This window comes from Sarcophilus harrisii, chromosome 6, assembly GCF_902635505.1.
Source record: "Sarcophilus harrisii chromosome 6, mSarHar1.11, whole genome shotgun sequence".
NCBI lineage: Eukaryota > Metazoa > Chordata > Mammalia > Dasyuromorphia > Dasyuridae > Sarcophilus > Sarcophilus harrisii.
In genome coordinates this window covers 158,973,818-158,996,241 of record NC_045431.1, presented here as the reverse complement: position 1 = coordinate 158,996,241, position 22,424 = coordinate 158,973,818, and the positions used below count along the sequence as shown (strand labels likewise).

The 22,424-nt window shown below is 36.0% G+C and overlaps 1 protein-coding gene across 1 annotated transcript in view; it reads right to left on the bottom strand.

The window, feature by feature from the left end:
- The window catches only part of SCARB2 (scavenger receptor class B member 2), an 83,762-nt gene that overhangs the window by 42,160 nt on the left and 19,178 nt on the right, over positions 1-22,424 (bottom strand). The window contains exon 2 of the mRNA XM_003774311.4: positions 3,273-3,430. Coding sequence (XP_003774359.1) covers positions 3,273-3,430 — 158 coding nt within the window. The remainder of the gene's footprint in view (positions 1-3,272; positions 3,431-22,424) is intronic.

Here is a 22,424-nt window from a genome sequence, read left to right as displayed (position 1 = left end):
TAAGCAACTCAGTCATCAGATATCCTTTAGAGAAAGATATCCACCCAAAATAGTTAAAAGATTTTCAAAGTTCTCAACATAAGAGCATTGTAAATTATCTAGAAAATTCATTTAAATGAAATGCCTGAAAAAATGGCATATTGCTGCACATTTATGCAAATGTGGTTCATGACTGCTGGTCAGTCAGTCAATAAACATTTATTAAGGACTTATTATGTGCCAAGAACTGTACTAAGCACTGGTAAAAGGAACAAATTCATTTCTTAAGGTCAAGGTGACCTAATTGTAAAAGCAAACAAATCCAGACTCCCTGCCTTATATATGAATTTAGCTTCATAACTTTTCCACTGTGTGTGTGTGTGTGTGTGTGTGTGTGTGTGTGTGTATGTGAGAGAGAGAGAGAGAAAATGAGAGAGAGAGAGAGAGAGAGAAAGAGAGAGAGAGCGAGAGAGAGAGAATATGATAGAGAGAATTGGGGTAAAGTGACTTTTTCAGGGTCACACAGCTAGGAAGTATTAAGTATCTAAAGCTCAATTTGAACTCAGTTCCTCCTGACTCCTACTGTACCATATAGCTGCCCCCAATTTTAACTTTTCCAAAAGGAAAATTGAATACCCATCTACCACATAAGTAAACTCACAATGGTAATCCATTAAATTCTTCAAGTTAAGTTTTGAAATCCTATAGAATGTATTGGCCTTTGGCTCAAAACAATAAATTTCTGAGTGAGTTCAAATCCTACCTTGGACATTTATAGCTGTGTGAACCTGATCAGTTATTCAACTTCTGTCAGGTTCTGAGGATCAAATGAAATATTATATAAAAGTGCTTTGTGAAATTTAAAGTACTCTATACAAATGTTAGTTATTATTATTAGGTATTGTTATTATTCAACAAGAACTTTAGGGGCAGCTAGGAGGCACAGTGGACAGAACGCTGAAGTCGGAAGGATCCGACTTTAAATATGACCTCAGACACTTAACACTTCCTACCTGTATGACCCTGGAAAGTCCACTTAACTCTAATTGCATCACAGAAGAAAACAAAAACAAAAACAAGCACTTATTGTTTATTATATTGGAGGTCCCATGCTAGGGAGTCTGATTGTTACATAGAATTTTTGGAAAATGCTATCATGAGACTCAGGTTGTTTATAATCTACTTTTCCCAATCTCTCTATAATCTGGCTCAGTCTTGTTCCTGTTGATTATTTCACTGACTTTTTTCTATGTGTCTAGTGAGAGTGGCCTGAATGACTTCCTCTTTTACCCAAGTCCTCATTCTACAATTACTGGCAGGGTCAGTGATCCCAAATTCTAAACTAGGAAGAATTTCTTCGAGCCAATGGTAGTGGAGGCATTAGTGTTTGAAATTGTCTCTGTTTCTTCCCCAATCCAAACACTAATGAGCACTTTCCAGTCCAAGGGGAGGAGAGCCAGAACTACTCAATGACTAAAAGCAAATATGGAAAATCATAACTGATTAAAACTCTCCCTAAAGACTCTCCCAGTTCTGCATTTATCCCTTCTACAACCAGCTCTGCCACCCAGCCATCATAGTTATCACAGCTGCTAAGTATCACATTAAACTCTTTAGCAGAGATCTTTCCTTGAAATTATCTGTCCCTTTTATACAGAGAAGTGTCCTTAGGATTGGTGATTGGTCACAAAACTTTCACTTTTCAAACACACAGTGAAGGGCTGTTCCATGTGCAAAGTCAATTAGGCAAGTCTGGGACCAACATGTCGAGTCCTGGGGTGAAAAGGGCTACCAGGATGCCTAAGGAAAAGGAAAGTGGCCCGGATCAGAAAAACAAAGCCAGTTAAAGCCTCTGTGTCAGTCAGTATTAAGAATGAGCCCTTGAGTGTCCTCTGTACTTCTAATCCAAATATTTAGGTCCTGATTGACTCAGACTGAATGTAAATAATAACTCTGGCTAGAAACCCAGTTTTCCTCTCCCACATTCATTCATCATTTATTTAGGGTTTTTTTTTTAGAGGGGGACGACATTAAGTGAAAGAGATTCTTTGCCTCTATTGCTGCCTACCCTTAATCACTGAATAGGTAGGGCCTCAGTCAAACTGAGATCTGTGAAAGGTCTAAGCTTAAAAAGGGCAAGGTTTCCCATTGGCCATCCAGAGCCATCTCTAGTCATCCTGATCTAGGGCTTACCTCTGGACCAAGATGGCTCAAGAAGAGTAAAATGAAACAGGTGACCTTGCACAGCCTTCCCTTAGTTAAATCCGATTCTCTTATGTGTTATAGCATATATATATATATATATATATATATATATATATATATATAACATATAGCATATAGCATATAAGAGCATATAGTTCTTCAAGAACAAAGGACAAGCAAAACCAACTTCTAATCTGGGTGACAAAGGGAGATTGAGTCTCAGAAAAAAAAAATAGTTTTCTATTTTCCAACTGAGATTGAGGGAGCTAGATTTTAAACACTAAGCAATCCTTTTTGTTAATCTACCCAATATATCCAAAAATGGAATTGACTGTCTTTTCCATCTGTCTCTCTACTTTTCTTAGTATTTTCAAGGATCCTACTCTCCTTTCATTCACCCACTGGTGCGACTTCAATCATACTCAGTTCTTCATACAGCATCTCTTCTCTCTATTCACAAAGCTCTAGTTCAGGGCCACATCACTTCTCTCTTGGGATAGTACAATAATGTCCTAATTGATCTCCCAGACTCAAGTGTTTCCTTTTTTCCAAAAAATTCTCTATCCTCTTCACAGTTGCCAAAATGAATAGTCCTCAAACAAGGGTCCAAAAAACATCACCTCATTTCTCAGAAAGTTCCAGTGGCTCTTATTGTCTTTAGGATAAAATACAAACAAACACCTACATTTGATAAAGAGCCCTTTACTACCTGACTCCATCATTCTTCTCCTTATAATATTTTATCCTTCCCCTTCACATTCTTTGTGTTGCTATCAAATAGTCAAGGGATCTCAAGATTACTGCTATATTTCCCCTAGAAGCTACACCCCATCAGTAGAAACTATTTAATTTTTTTTCTTTTCATCTAGTTCACTCAGCATAGTGCCTAGCACATAGTAGGTGGTTAACAAATGCTTAGTGTTTGATTGAATAACAAACTAGGATGTAAGACAAGTATTGATTTTTTCTCACATACAGTAGGTTGAGTCGGTCCCTAGCAGTAACAGGTATCTGGCTCCACAAGAAGGCTTCCCAGGACATGGGAGCCTTTCTTGGATTAGCAAACTAGGAAGTGATTTAAAACTTACCTATAGGTATATGGTCCCACTTCTTCCACATGAGGGTCCTCCCCCTGGAGGATTTCATCTGGATTGGTGACATTGAAGAAATAGAACTGCATATGTATTGGAGGAGGGGGGTTTTCCCAGGAGTCAAATATCTCAGTACCATTCTTTAACACAGTGTTCTGGGAAAGAAAAAAAAGAAAGGTTTACAATATTTGCAGATTGTGTTGGCTATAAGTAGGAGGAGGAAAAAACAAATCTTCTCTAAGGTGACCTGCCTAATCTTAATATATATATATATGCATATATATATGCACATGTGTAATATATAAATGTTTCATATAAACACACTATCTGAAGCATTTATTTTCTTAAAATAGTGACCTTAGTAACCATCAACAAAATATTCAAATATGCAAACAATAATTTTAAAAATCAATCACTCAAAATCACAAACTTCTGTCATTTGAAGTTTGGTTTTTATGTACACATTAATTTCAACAAGACAACAACAAAACAACCTACTTATTTCTTACATCTTTCTGCACTATTTCTCTTGTTTTCCACATTTTATTGCTACTACACAATTGGGATTAGTGAACTTCTTTGCTCAGTCTACAAATCTCTGCTTTTCTTCATCTCATAATCATCTTTCCAAATCTCTTTTTTAATCTTTACATTTGCCTTTTTCTATGATGCAATGATTATAATATATGGCACTCATACAGCATAATTTGTTCTGTTTCTAAGTGGTCAAACACATCAGTATTTCCAGGTTTTTGCTATTATAACAAAGCTGCTAAGAATATTTATGTTAGATAAGTGGATTTTTTCCCTGAAAACTTTATATATCGCTTTAGAGCTTGCCTAATACTCGGAACAAATATGTGACATAGGTATTTCTTTCCACTGTATTGCGAAGAAAACTGAGGTCCATAGAGATTATAGATTAAGACACAATATGTGTGGTAAAATTGCTTATCAAAAAACCTTTATCTTAAAGCTTTTGTATGAAAATCATATTTCCCCCCAAAAAAACACTGGGGTTGACTTAAGTTAAAGAAGGGTCATGAAAGATTAAGGAACAAGCCTCTATTTCTCCCTATAAAGCCAAGCAAATATCTGAAAAGGAGCGAGAAAACTCCTTCTGGAGTGGACCAAAAGTCAGTCAGCAGCCAATAGGGGTTGGAAAAAGGGTTGCACTGTTCACCAGGATGTCCTACCAATTTCTTTTCCTGAGATTCAGGTATTTACATTTTCTATTCTCTGTTCTGTTAATCTGGGAATTTCATATTTTTCTAAATATTTATCCATTCATTTACTGTGAGTTTTACTTGGCTTGTAATTGAAAAAAAAAAAAAAAAGAAAAATAAGTCCCTTTGAAAAAAAGACTAGAACTTAAAAAGAGACTAATTCAAAAGAATTGGTGAATCAGAGAACAAATTATAAACAAGTGACAATTTCATCAAAGAAATGACAACAATGAGATCTGCCCAGCACTTTATATGTTATTTACTTTTTGGTTCTCACAGTGTTGCTGTTATTATTTTACAGATAAAGAAACTGAGGCTGAGAGAGGTTAACAGACTAGCCTGGGATATAGCTGTCAAACAATCAAGAGACCTCAATCCAGTTCTTCATCCCCTACACCAGGGTCCTGTTGTTCAGTCATTTCAGTCTTATCCAATTCTACCTGAAACTGTTTGGGATTTTCTTGGCAAGACAAGAGTGGTTTGTCATTTTCTTTTCCAGTTCATTTTATAAATAAGGAACTGAGGCAAACAAGGTTAAGAGAAATTACTGCCCAATGTCATTCAATTAGTAAGTATCCAAAGGCTAGATTTGAATTCAGGGATTCCAAACTCTAAGGTTGGCGTTCTATCCACCTGCTTACCCTACACTTGGGCCATACAGTCAATAAGCTTCTGAGGTAGAATTTGAACTCAGTTCTTTCAGAACATATTTGTGCCACCTCATTAGTGGGCACCAATGAGAAAGACAACATAAATTTCTGGGATGCAAACAAAGCAGCTGTGAGTGGGAAGGTTATATTTCTAAGCTATGTAGTTGAATAATTCCTCTTTTTAAATATTTTGTTTAAATATTTTACTCAAAATTGTAAGTATTTCTCAAAAACGTAAAAAATTTTAACATTAAAAAAATTTTTGAATTTCAAATTCTTTCCCTTCCTTGTGCCCCTTCCCCATCCTTGAAAAGGAAAGCAATTTGGTGTTATTTTGTAAAATCATGCAAAAGATATTTATTCATATTAGCCATTTTGCAAAAGAAAACACAAACAAAACAATAAAAGTAAAGTTGGGTTTTTTTAAATCTTTCAGTCTACATTCAGAATTCATCACTTGGTTCTCTCTCAGAAGGTGGATGGCGTTTTTCATTACAGGATCTTGCCTTGCTCTAAGTAGCTAAGACTCATAGGTGATCGTCCAGCATTCAATAGCTCTGTGGTCCTAGGCAAATCACTTAGCTATCCTCAGCCTTTCTTTCACCCAGGTGATGTGATCTATGGTTTGGAGTTTGTCACCCAATGATGGCAGGCACCAAAAGTTGTGAAGAATTTACAATGGTTGTTCTCTTTGGCAAAAGGTAGATTTATTTAGGGGAACAGGTTACAAACAAAATGAAGGGATACAATAGACACTGGGAATGGTAAATTCTAAATAGAATGGGAGAAAGATAAGTTCTTCAGTAGAACTCACAATTACCCAGTAGAAAAGGAGCACCCCATGAGGTTGAGGCATGCCCTTAGCTGGCAGGCTAATCCTAAAGGGTCTTAGCACCCTAAAAATGTTAGTTAGCCATAAGGAGGAGAAGTGGGGTTGACAAGCATAGTGGAATTAGGGAAGATACCATATGGCATGGGACACAGAGGCAAAGTTCTGTGGCCGGATGACTCAAAGGAAGACAGCAGCAAAGCCAAAGGCCAGAAATTATTTTATAGGGAACATTTAGCCCCAAGGTCTTGACACAACTTGGATTTCTGATTGGATTACCTTTAGAAGGTGGGACTAGGGAACTAAACTGATATCCATTATGTGAGCCTTTTTCCTGCTTGTTTAAGGAGTTAATTTTTATCAATTCCTTGGCTAAACACACCTAACATGGAAGACCTCATCTCAAGCACAATTTCTTTGCAAGGAAGGATTTCACTTCTCTCCTACTTTGAAGCACCAAAAGCTGAGCACTCCAGTTTTGTATTTTGTTTATTCTTATATCTTGTTTATTCCACTGCTTCCCTGACCATCTCCAGTCATCCAGAAGAGACTTTGCATTGCCCTCACTCACTTAAATCTGATTCATTCATAAGTCATGGTATCACCTTCCCAATGTGATCCTCTTCCAGAACAAAGTACAAACAACAACAGTTGATTCCCATGTAATGTCACAGTTACTGTGTACAATGTTATCCTGGCTCTTCTCATTTCACTTTGCATCAGTTTGTGTTCTAAGTGCTCTTGTCAAAGAGAAAGGCTAGGCTTATGAATTAAAGGATGAACAAGTAATAAAATCAGATTTTAGCAAACAGAACTCCCAGTCAAGTACCTCGCTTGACTCCTTGAGCAAAGTAAGAAAATCTAGCCAGCTTTCTCTCCAAAGATTCTACACCATCCAATTCTACCTCAGCATCTCTTCCAAAAAATGAAACACTGCAAAAACCTTTCTCTTTTCAATTTTTCCATCTCAAGTCTAGGTGGCGCTGAAGGGCAATAATTGGGACTTCAATCTTTTTCACCCAATCAAGAGGAGCCAAAGCCTCATGGTCAGCCTACTAGTCCAGCTATTATTTTCTTTAGCCAGTGTGCAACTGATTTCATTTCTTTTTTCTTTTCTTTTTTTTTACTCCTTGCAGAATCATCTTCTCCTTTTCATCATCAGACTCTTTTTTATCAGACTCTCAGTCTTGGTCCCAATACTTCCAGTAGCTTAAATCAGACCCTCCTAGAACCAGCAATATACCAAATTTCCCCTATGAAATCAACAATCTTTTATTGAATCACCTCTCAACTCCAAATAAGTTGTATGATTTTTCTTTTTTTTTTTTTTTGGACTTTTACTCTCCTAAGTCTTAAAATAGTTGCTTGCAAATGAACTGAGGGTTCATAATGTCTTATGGTACCCACCAGCTCTCAAAATAGTCCTTGAAATGGTTTTTCTTCATACTTATATTGTCAATTCTTAATGGGAAAGGGGAAAAATTGCATAAAGCTTCTATTAAGTTCCAGACATTGCATATAGTGCTTTACAAATATTATCTCTTGATTCTCACAGCAACCCTGGGGAAATAGGTGCTATTATTATCCCCATTTTGAGGGGAAATTGAGGGAGAGGCCAAGGATACACGACTACTAGGTCAGGCCAGACTCCAGTAGTATTGATTCTAGACCTAGTACTTCATTCCTTAGCTGTTTCTTTCTATGAATTTTTAAGGGAAAGATGTGAAATATGCAACCCCGCACCCAGCAGGGTTCCTTATACATATACAATATAGTAAGATCTATTTCTCTTTTATCCTTTCTTTCTTTTTTTTTTTTTTTTTTTTTTGGCAGAGCCAATTGGGGTTAAGTGACTTGCCCAGGGTCACACAGCCAGGAAATGTTAAATGTCTGAAGCTAGATTTGAACTCAGGTAATCCTGACTTCAGGGCTGGTACTACATCCACTGCGCCACCTAGCTGCTCCTAAGATCTATTTCTATATGAGTTTGATACAATTGCTTTAAACCATCAAATTTAATGTACAAATGAGGTGTTATCCAACATCTTTTATAAATTGGTTTAAAATTTTATATTTTCAAAACAGTTTCATTTCTAACCTGAATTGCTCAAATCTTAACCAATAAGTGTATTTCTTTACACATTTTCTTTTCTTTCCTTCCTTCCTTTCTTTCTTTTAGCAACAAAGCAAGACTTTACATGAGGGAAGAATATTAAGGACTAGTGTCCCCAATTCAAGCAACACAAGGAACTTTATCTGATTGAAGAACTATTCTCATGACCTATTAAAAAACAAACTAAGCTGGATATATTCTTGAACTTAATTTTTTTTCTTTTTTTGCCTTTGTTCATATCTGTAAATCCTTATACAATGATATAATAGGCTCCTAATAAATCTTTGTTGTCTTAAAAAAATACAACAAAGTTGTTATTTTTTCAGGTATCTGAAAAAGGCAGCATTTTATGTTATCTGTTGAATTTAATTCTTTATGCAAAACTATTCTTTGTTTTTTTCATCACCAAACTGCTCTATATCTATATATTTCATCAACAAACTGCTCTTACATCTGTAACAGTGAGTAATCATAAAATTCCTGCAGCTCAATATATGGAACATTTGTGGAGTTGAACTGAACTTCCCTGACTCCTTCTATTGAGCCATAACTATACTCTAACTCAGTGCTAATGGACTTGATGTTGTGAGATAATAAAGCAAACCGTTTACTTGGCCACTGAGTCAGCAAGAGCTACTAACTCAGCTTTTTTTAAACAGATTTTTTTTTAACTTCTGCTCTCACTTGCTTCTTCCTCTTTCCAGAACATGTGATATGGAACTTTCTCTGGCTTCTTCCCTACTCTTCACTTCTACCAGATGGCAAATTGATCACATATAGAATAGTATATGTACTGCCTAAGTGGGGCCTAAGGATGGTCCTTGGATACCTGACTGTATTTTCTACTTATGTTCAGTTCACTAAGGAGATAACCAAATGGTAATCCTGAGGTAATCCTTGTGTATTCAAGAGATCAGAAACTCCTGGGTCCCTCAAACAAAGCTGACTAGCAGTAGGAAGTTTTCTACAAATAAGCCCTTTTAAAGAGATGACTATGAAGGGATGAGAGGCCCCAAAAGAGGTTTGGCTAGTGGGAAGACATGGACTTCAAGAAACCTTCAAGAATAGTAGAGAGATGGGGTGAAAAATGAGATGTTTATTCAATAGTCCTACTAAATGTCCAGTGTTTTAAATATTTACATCAAGAATATTATTAAAAGAGTCATTTTATCAATTTGATTTGTATTTTGTATTTTAAGTATTATTTTATATGAAAAAATAAATAGCTGTCTTATACCTCATTGCTATACTTAAAATGAGTATCTTAAGAGCTAGAGCATGTAAGCAAAGAGCTGACCTCTATCATTCTAGGCTTTGCTTTCCTCCCAAATGACCTGAGTTTACCTGTATGAGTCTAGAGTCAAGGACCTTTTTAGCTCCTCCCAGGTTCTATGCCTAGTTCTTGATTACAAAAGTAGACACATAAAACTGATATTTTTTTAAAATGAAGAGATCAAACAATATTTTAAATAATTTTATATTGTTTCATTTGTTAACAGTATAAACATCTTGTTCTGAGAATGTGATTTAATATGGTTTGTTATTTTTTTTAAATCTTGGCTGAACACTTATCAAAAAGTAATAAGATCCAAAGGTATGTCTAAAGTTCAGTTTAATTTGATACTGTTTTAATAGTTGTCATAACTGAAATAGACGATTAAATGGAAAACATGTCTTCTTGGCTGTACTTTCTAAATCATGATAACCATTTTTCATCCAATTCACCAATTCAACAAATTTCATCCAATTTTGGCAAAATCCAATGAGTTACTTTCCATTTTCCCTGATGTTAACTGGATGTTCCTTTAAAACTAATTGGAAAGAATTACATTTTAACATTTTTTACAAATGGGTTCAAAACCACTGAAATTTAATTTGCAAAAACTTTAAACAAGTTAGAAAATTCTATTTCCAAATTTAAACATGCCGAAATTAGAAGAATTTAAGGTAACTCTGTTTTGGGTAATAAAAAAAACTTAATTTTTAAGTGCCTTACTTTAAGTGCCAGGATGGCTTATCATTATCTAATACTTCAAAGCACAATCATTATACACTTAGAGAGAGGAATGTTGTTATTAATGATTATTAATTCATTACCACATTTAAAATAATCTAGATAATTTCCATTTTAAAAAAAGCCTTCTCATCAGATCTCATTAAGCAACCATTGTTTTGAATATACAGTGTGGTTAACCAGCTCATGCTAAAGGAATCATCTCTGCCTTTGTGTTTAAAATATTAGTATTATCTTTAAACTCCAGTTTCTTTCTGGGAATCTACTTAGCACTGGCCCGTTTATCAAGGGTAACTTTGATTAAAACTAGATAATAGAATCCATAAATCTGCTTAACTGTGAACTGTAATATATCATAAAGCACTAAAATCAAAGGAAAAAGAGAGACAGCCCACCCCAACTGTAACACAGAAGCCAGGATTTCCTCATAACATAAACGACATTTGACTGGCATCAAGATGAAGTGAGGGCACCAGTGTTAATCCACATAAGGAAAAAAAAAGCACAAGAAAGCTTAATTTCTATCTTTTTAAAAATTAAAAATAAAAATAGAGATTCTACTTTTCTTTCTTCACTTCCATGTGTCTTTCTGCCTGCAACATTGTCTTTATCACTTGCTTGAGCAGTGGATTAGATGCTTCCTTGCCTTGTTTTTTAACTATTTTTCCCATCTCTGGTCTCTACAAGATAAGAGAATAATAACAACTAGAATTTATAAAGTGTGTTAAGGTTTGCAAAGAACTACACATACACACACACACACAAAATTTCTTGTGGTTCTCACAACATTACAGTCAGGTGATCGCTATTATTATCTCCATTTCATACATGAGAAACAGGCTAAATAACTTGCCCCGGTTCCCCATCTGGCATCTAAGTCAGGAATTGAACTCAGGGCTTTCTGGCTCTAAGTTCACAGTTCTATCTACTAAGCCACCTCTTTCCCTAAGATTCTTGATGAAGCAGAGGAAACATATCTGCTGTTTCTTTTGTGTCCATTGCCTAAGCCCCTTATTCCTCATCCTTATCCCTAGTTCCTCATACCACACCAGCATCCAGGAGGTAGGACTGTGAAAAATAGTGGTTGACTTTAAATCAGTTTAGGAATTCAAAACTTATTCTTCAAAAAGCAGGAAAAGGCCTGATTGAATGCCCTCTGGCACTTTTTTCCCCAACTTCAGCTAGGCTATGCCTTGGGACAATAGCATAATAAATCTTTTTTCCCCCATGCTAAATGAAAAAATTTTGGCCTGTAGCCACTGATTGGCTTTCTGTGTAAGGCATGCCATCGGTGAAATGACATGGTTAACCCTGACAAGCTTTCTCACACCAGCTCTATAGCAGCTGCAGTTCAAAGGTCACCCTTGATCCATACACAATTGATAAAGAGGCTGCCAGGCAAATACTGGTCCTGTTGGCTACATCCAGATGCTCAGTACACAATGGCACAACTGTTGAATAACAACCAAAAGTCAAAGTACACACACACACACTCTCTCTCTCCCCCACCTTGCTCAATGAAATAGAGATTTTTGAAATACAACTGTTTTTGTTGGAGTTAGAACAGACATAATCTTCCCATTTATTCTTGTGTCTAGTTTCTCTTTTCTAAGGAACTTCACAAAAGGTTGCTAAATAGTCAGATTTTCCCAGTATATTGATTGATTTTGCTGTTTTCCTCTTCTTACTTTTTCTTTTTAAAAATTGTTCTAAAGGATGGCTCTCTGGAATAAGAGTAATACAGGAAATTTTTGGTTATGTACAACAAAAACTATCAATAAAAACTTTTTTTAAAAAAGGTAATAAGAGGACCAGGAGATCATTATATACCTCAACAACAATACTATATGATGATCAATTCTGATGGACATGGCCATCCTCAGAAATGAGATGAACCAAATCAGTTCCAGTAGAGCAGTAATGAATTGAACCAGCTACACCTAGCGAAAGAACTCTGGGAGATGACTATGAACCACTACATAGAATTCCTAATCCCTGTATTTTTGTCCACCTGCATTTTTGATTTCCTTCACAGATTAATTGTACACTATTTCAAAGTCTGATTCTTTTTGTACACCAAAATAACTGTATGGACATGTATATATATATTGTATTTAACTTATTTATATAACTATATTTAGTTATATAAACTATAACATATTTAATATGTATTAGTCAACCTGCCATCTGGGGGAAGGGGTGGGGGGAAGGAAGGGAAAAATTAGAACAAAAGGTTTTGCAACTGTCAATGCTGAAAAATTACCCATGCATATATCTTGTAAATAAAAAGCTATAATAATAATAATAATAAAAAGATGCTAAGGAAAGAGGATTCTGGGAAGATAATGGAGTAAATCAGAAAATTCCAAGCTCTCCAGATTTTACCCACAATCAAACAAAACAAAATTGCACCTCAGAACTAATATAGAGAGGTAAAAAACTTGGTGAAAGACTTGGTGCAGAATTAGGGTCCTCCAGGGACTACTTAAAATCAGAATAAAGACCCCAGGACAGCCGGTTTGGTCCATGGCCAAGGTAGCTCAATAGAAGTAGCAAATAAGGAGCCCTAGGGCTAAATGCATTGGGAGATAACTTCAGCCCAAATCATAGGAACTTTCACCGCTGGCTCTGGGTGGAAAGTCAAGAGTTTGAGTCCAGAAGATTGAGGTAATCTTTGCTGATCCCAGGCCCAGCTGTGCAACTGAGGCAGGGGCCATGGACAGAGTCCTAAGAGGACCACTGTTTTGCCCCAAGTCTTGTTTTTCATCTCTCTATGTTAGCCCTGAGGTGTGATTTTGTTTTGTTTGTGGGGGAAATCTGGAAAGCTTGAAATTTTCTGATCTTATATCACCATCTTCCCAGAATCCTCTTTCTTTAGCATTTTTTAAAAGGAAGTTTTGATTTTTTTTAATAACCAAAAATTTTCTGTGTCCCTCTTCTTTCCAGAGAGCCATCCTTTAGAACAATTTTTTTAAAGACAGAGAAAAAGAGGAAAACATTAACAAACAACAACAAAAACAACAGCACATATTTGGTGAGTGTAGAAGAAGTAGGGCAGGGAATCTGCTTGCTGTGGGAGCACTCAAGGACTCTTCCTTCAGCTCTCTCTCTGACCTAGAAGGAAAGCTGAAAGAAGAGGAACTTTCCACTAAATCCCAGAACCAGAGGTGATTACAATAACAAGCTACTAAAACACAAAAAAACAAGCAAAGGAGAAATAACTCAACTAGAGAATGTTCCTATGGGAATAATGAAGAATGTGGTTCAACTTCAGAGAAGATACTGAGTAAAAAAAATCATTTCCTACCCAGTTAACTGGTTACCTGGCCCAAAAAGAATTCATAGAAGAACTCAAAAAATACTTTTAAAATCAAATGAGAGAAGTTGGGGGAAAATTAAAAAGAAAAATAAGAACAAAAAAAAAAAAGACAAAAACAGATTATTAAAAGAAAGTCAACCAACTAGAAAATGAGATCCAGAATCTTAAGGAAGAAAATGACTCTTTGAAAATCAGATTTAAGCAAGAAGCCAGGGAAATTATGAGAGACCAAGAAATAATAAAAGAAAATAGAAAGAATGAAAAAATAGAAAAGAATGTGAGATATGTCACAAGAAAAACAATAGATCTGGAGAACAGATCAAGAAAACTACTTGAAAGCTATGACCAAAAAAAAAAAAAAAAAAAAAAAAAGACATAATGATACAAAAAAAAAAAAAAAATCAAGAAAATTGTCCTGACATGATAGAACAAGAGGGAAAAGAAAAAGTAGAAAAAAAAATTACCATCAAATAAGATCCTAAAAGGAAAGCATATAGGAGAGGTTGTCATTAGTAATTGGGCAGTATAAAAGAAAATTCTGAGTGCAGTTGAGGATGTAATTTTAAAAAGTAAAACTGTGAGAACAAAAACTGACAGAAGAAATTAGATGGGAAGTAAGGCTGTTAGTTTTGAAATCCTATTTACATCAGGAATAACTTAAAAAGGGAACAATACATACACACACACACACACACACACACACACACACACACACACATATACCCCTTCCTCTCCTTGCCTAGAAGGCACCTTCACACCTTTTAAAATCTATATAGAAGTGAGGGGGAGGGAACAGGTTAAAGTTGGGGATATAGAAATTGTGTAGATTAATGGGATTTAATCTATAAGGGATTATATGGGAATAAGGTGTGCAGAATAATGGGAAAGAGATAAAGAGGAAGGGAAAGGATTCAGGGAGAGGATACAAAAGGGATCCTAGGGAGAGGGAGGGCATTAAGTAATTGCTGCAAATGGGTATACGTAAAGTAGAAGACTTAGTAGGGATAGGAAATGTATGTTTGTGTGTATGCATACATATCCCTATACATATACATAGACACATAGACACACACACATATATGAGGGAGAAGGGAAAAAAAGAATAAAGTTTAAAAGTGCACAGCCCAAAACAAAAGAAAACTTGCTACAAGGAAGCAAAGATGAATAGTTCTGAATACAATGTGTTCTATCTATCATATAGACTTTCTTGAAATGGAAAAACATTGTTACATATTTTAAATTCTCTCATGTTCTGCTGTGCTCACGACTTTTTTCCTTTCTTTTTTTTCTATTTAAGTTTTAAATTAAAAAGTATTTTTCAAAGATGCTAAAGAAAAGGAGAAGAATCAAGTGGTAATAACAATATTTTGAAGACAGTTTTGAAAGACTTAAGGAATTCTGGTCAATGTAACAGTCAATCATAATTCCAGAAAACTGATGGTGAAGGATACTACTATCTCATGAAAGAGAGATTATGGATTTAGGTGAAGATTGAGGTGTCTAACTAATGGCAGGATTTGTTTTGCTTTACTATTACACAGATTTTGTTTTTTCTTTTCTTTCAATGGGAGAAAGGTGGGAAAGAGAAAATGCTCATTTTTATAAATGTATAAATTTATAAAATTTATAAATAAAAATTTCACAATTACATAATTTTGTTGTCAAGTATAAAACCTTGAAAACTAATCAAACATTTATTGAACAGGTTATTGGGGACTCACGGTACCTCTAGACCTCATTTACCACCGTATCATTGCGCCAAATCCAAGGGGGTTGCAGGGGAGCTTTGCTTGACTTCCTGTACCCCAAACCTGCCACTAGACCTCAACTAAACCCTAATTTCATTTAGGTACCCCAAATCTAGACCTCAACATGACCTCTAACATTGTAGCTGGAGAGATCACATGGGCACACACAAGAACAGAACTAGTATTTTGAGTGCCAGGAATTGAGGGAATGAGAGCTATGTCTTTCTGCAGGTCATATTTAAAATAACATTGGTTCAGCAATGTTACTACTGGGCTTATATCCCAAAGAGATCTTAAAGAAGGGAAAGGGACCAGTATGTGCAAAAATATTTGTGGCAGCCCACTTTGTAGTGGCTATTAACTGGAAAATGAATGGATGCTCATCATTTGGAGAATGGCTGAATAAGTTGTGGTATATGAATATTATGGAATATTATTGTTCTGTAAGAAATGACCAGAAGGAAGATTTCAGAAAGGCCTGGAGAGATTTACATGAAATGATGCTTAGTGAAATGATTAGGAGCAGGAGATCATTATACACTTCAACAACGATACTGTATGATGATCAGTCCTGATGATCATGGCTCTCTTCAACAATGAGATGAACCAAATCAGTTCCATTTGTTCAATCATTAATAGAACCTGCTACATGTGTTCCCGGAACACACTCTGGGAAATGAGTGTGAGCCACTACATAGCATTTCCAATCCCTCTGTTTTTATCGGCTTGCATTTTTTATTTCCTTCTCAGGTTAATTTTATCTTATTTAAAAATCCAATTCTTCTTGTGCAGCAAAATAATTGTATGTATATGTGTGTATATATATATATATTATATTTAACATATACTTTAACATACTTAACATGTATTGGTCTACCTGCCATCTGGGGGGAGGAGATGGAGGGAAGGAGGGGAAAAATTGAAACAGAAGATTTTGCAATTATCAGTGCTGAAAAATTACCCATGCATATATCTTGTAAATAAAAAGCTACAATAAAAAAAAAACCCACCATTGGTTCACCAAATCTGCAGCTAGTGGGGGCTTTATGGATTGGGTTTCCTTAATTAAAAAATCATTACAAAAGTAAGAAGACTTGAGTTTATCTTGTGTGGGACAAAGTTTTTCCTGCTATAGCTGTCAAGTCCTTGGGCAGGCCCAGGCAGGCCCAGATAGGGAGGCTCCTAGAGCAAGAAGAACAGGCCTCAGCTGCGGTTCTCTTAGTTTTATAAATAGTTAGGCCAGAACTTGTTCTACAGAATTTTGACCTGCCTGAAACAGAGCAGGATCTAAAGTTCACAATAAATATTTAGTAAATTTAATTTCTTAGTGAAGAAGAAAAAAAATTAAGCACATAACAAAGAAAACCTTTTAAAAAAATATTGAAAGTTTGCTAACTGTGCAACTTATTATTTATGACCTTCATCCCCTCCCCTCTCTACTGAGCTCTCTCACTAGATAGTTTGGCCTCAGATTTCCTGCCACTGGAACGCTGGCTTTTTCCCAACAGAACTCAAGCAAATATCTGATCTCTCCCTCCCCTTAGCTTCCCTTCAAAGTCTAGTTCCTCTCCAGGGATGCTGGGAACCTTGAGGTGCTCAGGCAGAGCTTCCCCAAGGGACTAGGACGTTTGCTTGGCTGTGTCCTTGGTACCTAAAAAGGAATGAGGTGAGGTAGGTGGGGAGGGAGTCAGTGTGCCCAGAGTCCTTCCTTCCTTGCTCCCTCCCCCCGCCCCGCGCGCGCGCGCGCGCGCGCGCGCACACACACACACACACACACCCAGGGCAGAGGGTATGAGATATTCAAGGAGGGCTAGCTCTTTTTCAGGGAGCTCATCTACCTTTAGTGGCCACCTATCAAGTCTGGAACCCTTGCATGGCAGGGGTCCTCAAACTACGGCCCGCAGGCCAGATGCAGCAGCTGAGGACATTTATCCCCCTCACCCCGAGCTATGAAGTTTCTTTATTTAAAGGCTCACAAAACAAAGTTTTTGTTTTTACTATAGTACGGCCCTCCAACAGTCTGAGGGACAGTGAACTGGCCCCCTATTTAAAAAGTTTGAGGACCCCTGTTTAAAGAGCATATCTGCCCAAAACTTATGAAGATTTCCCTCAGAATGAGCAGGTAAGAACAATTTTTTCCTACAGCCTTGGAAGCAGCTAAAGCACCTATGGAGTGCTTAGAGCTTGGTGGGTTAGGAAAGACAATGACATCATTCACTACATCCTGGGCCATCACCAATTCATCCTATATTTTTTCCTTGCTACTAGACTTTGATGATCCTTGAAAAGAGAGAGTGAGGCAACTCTGCCTCACTTAAATCCAGTTCACAAGCAAGCCAAGACATTTCTTCATGATGTCACTGCTCCTCTTTGAAAATGGAAGACAATTTCCTCTCCAGAGTTTTGGATTTCTCCTCTAAGTATTTCTTTTCCCTCACAACATCATGGAACTTTGTTAGAGATCTTTTCTCCACTGTAGGTTCTTGGATGTCTATGTAGGAAGGATTATGGGATCACAAAGCTAACGCTGGACTCTGCTACTGGAAATATATTGTACATTTTCAGAGGCAGTTGTTAAATAAGTATCAGCATATCCTTGTCTCAAAGGAATTTGAAAAGGATTATCTAATCTAAAATCTTCATTTTACAGATGAAAAGATGGAAGATCAGTTACTTGATAGTTGGAAGTAAAGACTTGATCAAGTGGCAGAAGTATGGACAAGGTTGGAATCTAAGTCCTTCCATTCCAAGCCCATTGTTCTTCCTACAGGTTAAAATTCCCTCTTCACAGAGACAAAAGAGAAGCAGGAATCGAAAGTTTTATCACTACAAATTGCTAAAGTGGCTTCTTCTCTGCATTTTTTCCTTCTTTTTTCACTCTGTTCTAAGAATCATCAAGATAGCAGAAAAAATAGTAGCACATGGAAGCAACAGGATTATTCTGAATCTTTCAAAATCAAGGCATAGAAAAAATAAAAATAAAAAGTATATAACAGAGAATAAAAGAAAATTCAGAAGGAAGCACAGAAAAGCAGGGTAGTTTTGAAAATGACAGAATTTGTTACATTAAAAAAACGTAAACAGTATGAAATGGAAATTCATATTGAATCTGCTTTCTGTGTATATGGAAATGTTTTTTCTTTTCTTCTTTGTATTTAAGTTCAAAATGGACAAAAAATTTTTAAAAATCAGGACATTTCCAGACAATCAGCTCCTGTGTTTTACAAAAAAACATGGCTAAGCCTAAGTCACAAAATGACTCAATGACAGAGCCACAAAAGCTTAGCAATCAGTTCTGGAGTTTCCAAATTGGTTTATACCTCTTGCTTCAAACTACTTAAACAAAGAATCATTTTCTTTTGCTTGAGTCATCAGTTACAAGCCTTGGAAGTCAAGCAGGTTTTAATTATACCTGCTCAAGGCACCTCTGGCAAAAACAAAACAAAACAAAACAAAAAAACATTGAAACAAATATTTAATTATTCTAAGCCTAAGTCACTCTGGCATAAGAAGTAAAGAGTGATTCATTCTATCAATTAGCACAAGTCAGTTTCTTTTAACTTTTTGGTGAACTACCCTCTTCAGAGAATGGTGCAAGAATTAAGGAAGAACCAAAACACCTTCAAGTGATGTTAAACACCAGATAATATAATGGGGTTCAAGAATAATAATAGCTGACATATATGGATTAGAAAAGCTTTTTACACACAATCTTACAAGAACCCTTTGTTTCACAATGATCCTTTTCACAAGCAAAAATAATATTATTATCCCCAATTTATAGATGAGGAAACTGAGGCTTGGAAAAGTGAACTGATTTATCATGTGGCTACTAAGTATTAGAGACAGTTTTAAAAGCCAAGTTTTTACCAATTTTAAGACTGATGCTTTTTTCAACATAGCATCTAAATTTTCCATTTTAAAAACAAATTAAATGCCCAAATCATTATTGATTAGAGAAATGCAAATTAAGACAACTCTGAAGTGCCATTTCACACCTTTCAGATTGGCTAAAATGACAGGAAAAGATCATGATAAATTTTGGAAGGGACGTGGAAAACTGGGACACTAATACATTGTTGGTGGAGTTGTGAACTGATCCAACCATCCTGGAGAGCAATTTGGAACGATGTCCAAAGGGCTATTAAACTATCAAACTTTGATCCAGCAGTGTCTTTACTGAATCTGTATCCCAAAAAGATCATAAAAGAGGGAAAATGACTCACATGTACAAAAAATGTTTGTCACAGCCCTTTTTGTAGTATCAAAGAACTGGAAACTGAGTGGACACCCATCAGTGGAGGAATGGCTGAAACAGTTACGGTATATGAATGTAATGGAATATTATTGTTCTATAAGAAATAATCATCAGCAGACTGATTTCAGAAAAGCCTGGAGAGATTTAGATGAGCTGAAGTAAAGTGAATAGAATCAAGAGAACATTGTACACAGCAACAACAAGATTATGTGATAATCAACTATAATGGATGTGGCTCTTTTCAACAATGAGATGATGCAGGGCAATTCTAATAATCTTGTGATAGAAAGAGCCATCTGCATCTAGAGAGAGAACTATGGGGATTGAATGTGGATCATAACATAGTATTTTCACCTGTGTTGTCGTTGTTGTTTACTTTTTTCTTTCTCATTTTTCCCCTTTTGTTCTCATTTTTCTTGTGCAGAATAATAAATATGGAAATATGTATAGAAGAACTGCATGCATATATTTAACCTATATTAGATTACTTGCTGTCAAAGGGAAGAAAGAAGTGGGGAGGGAGAAAGAAAAATTTGGAACACAAGGTTTTGCAAGTGTGAATGTTGAAAACTATATATGTACTTTGAAAAATAAAAAAGTTATTAAAATTTTTAAAAATTAATTATAAATCAAGGTGAAATACTTGCAGACTTCTAAGACATGACAAGCACTACTCGGGTATGGTACTATGGCATTGCACTCAAAGGACTTATACATCTAACCCTTTCATTTTGAATGAAGTAAAAGTCACTTATTAAGTGCTTACTATGTACTAATTGCTGGGAATGCAAATAGAAAAATTAAAAAACAGTTCTTGCTTTCAAGGAGTTCACAAATTCCATAGGAGAAACAATATGTAGATGGAAAGGCTCATTAGTCCAAAGGGCATAGCACTCTTTTACTGCCCAAGTGATAGGAGGTCAGGAGGGCCTAGGAACAAAACAGATAGTAAGACTTGTTGGACATTAGGGTACAATGGCAGGGCAGTACACAAAGGCTTGGTAGTCCTCAATATTATCAGAAGGATTAGAGTTAATTACAGGGTTGTGAGTAGTCATGTTAATCTTCCCATTTGGCCATCTCAAAAAGTCTAGGTCCCTGTGGTCCTAAAGGAGGGGAAGGAAAGGGAATATGATTTGTAGTCAGGAAGACTCCCTCAAATACTTGCTAGCTATGAGATTTTAGACGTTCTTTAACCTCTCTCATCTCAATTTCCTCATTTGTAAAAATGGGTGTCATATTAAAAGTACCTACCTCACCTGGATAGTGGGAACAGACCTTTTAACTGAGGATAAGTAACTATATTTTAAGCCTACATCTTGTAACTAATTATATTTTATCCTATAATAAGATAAACACTTAAGTGTGTGGTTTGACAATAATGTGTCCCCCAAATTTGGTAAACAACTATTAATAACGTGTTCCCCAGATTTGATAAATCTGCTGACTGCATGTATCCCCCAAATCTACTAATCAATTGCTAAGGATGCATGTGATTCCCCAATCTGGCAAATACTGGAAAACATTAATAATGGTAATTTTGATTGATTTTATCATCTTTTATCATAAGCTTAATTAATCACCAATAAGAATTTAGATGTAACTTATAAATCCCCTTGAGCAGAACAATAAAAACCCACTTTAGTACCCCAGTCATCAGCCTATTCCTGTGTGGAAGCCAGGAAAGGCTTCCCCAAAATTGGAAATGTAGGCATCACGTTTGTTTGAGAGCAGTTGGGATTGATGACAATTTGTCAGAAAACCACATCAGAGGAAGACACAAGACCTTTGACTAGATAAAAGAATGAACTTTATGGGACCTTTAAGAATCAGGTTGGTGGGTTGTTCCTAGAAGTGTTGATATTCATATTTTTACTGAATAGTCAATGAAGTCTGATCACATACATTAATAACTATGGGCCTTTCCTAGGTATCAGCTTTAATAAGCATCTATAACATTTATTAGAATAATAATAATGGTAAATGGTAGATCAATTTTATGAATGCACCATGTGTTATCCCAGGGTAGTTGTGAGGATAAAATAAAACTATGCACATAAAACATCTTGCAAATCTTAATGCAAATAATAATAAATATTATTATTACTCAAATTGTGTGTAGAAGAAAACACCTTTAAACATGAGTGTGAAAAGATTATTTTACTGTAAAGTTTCTGTGGCTATATCTGTTGGAGTGGTAACAAAAATGTATACTGAGATAGGAAGACTGATTGCCATTACACAGTGATTCTTGCAATATGTCTACTCCTATGAGGTAAATGTGTAGCTCAGAAGGGCCCAGACCCTTGTGGATTAATCTTCAACCTGCCTTCAGCAGCCTTCAAGGACAGCTACTCTTTGAGCTGATGAACCTGAATTTCCCTGTTTGTGTGATTTCCCAATGGGAAAGTAATCACTTGGGAGAGCTGCATTAGGCACTTAGGACAGCTGCTTCGGGTTCTTGGGGAGCTATAAAGTCACAAGGGTACTACTGGAATATTCTTTCTGGTCTTTAGAGTGCACAAATAATTAACTATAAATTGAGAATTCATGCAGCCACCCACAGGACCTAAACAGTCAAAGACTCTCATTGATATCCTGGGAGAACTTTGCCCAAGAAGTACAGATAAATTACAAAAGAATTTCCATATTTGAACTTTGTTATATTTTCCAGAATCACTGCTTCTCAAAGCTAAGGGATATTCCCCCACAATATGGCATCCAGCCTTTGCTCTAAGACTTTCCCCTCACGTAAACCCACTTCAGTTTTAGATAATCTGTTGTTGTGGTCATCATCAGCATCATCTAAACATTTCTTAAACACCGACTATGTGCCAGGTTATACTAAGCAATATACAGATACAGAGAGACAAAGAAAGGGGAAAAAACCCAGTTCCTTTTCCTCAAAAAGCTTATAGTCAAGGAGCTTAGGAAGACAACAGGCAAATAATTATATATAAATAAGATACAGGTGGTCCCTAAAATCTTAAAT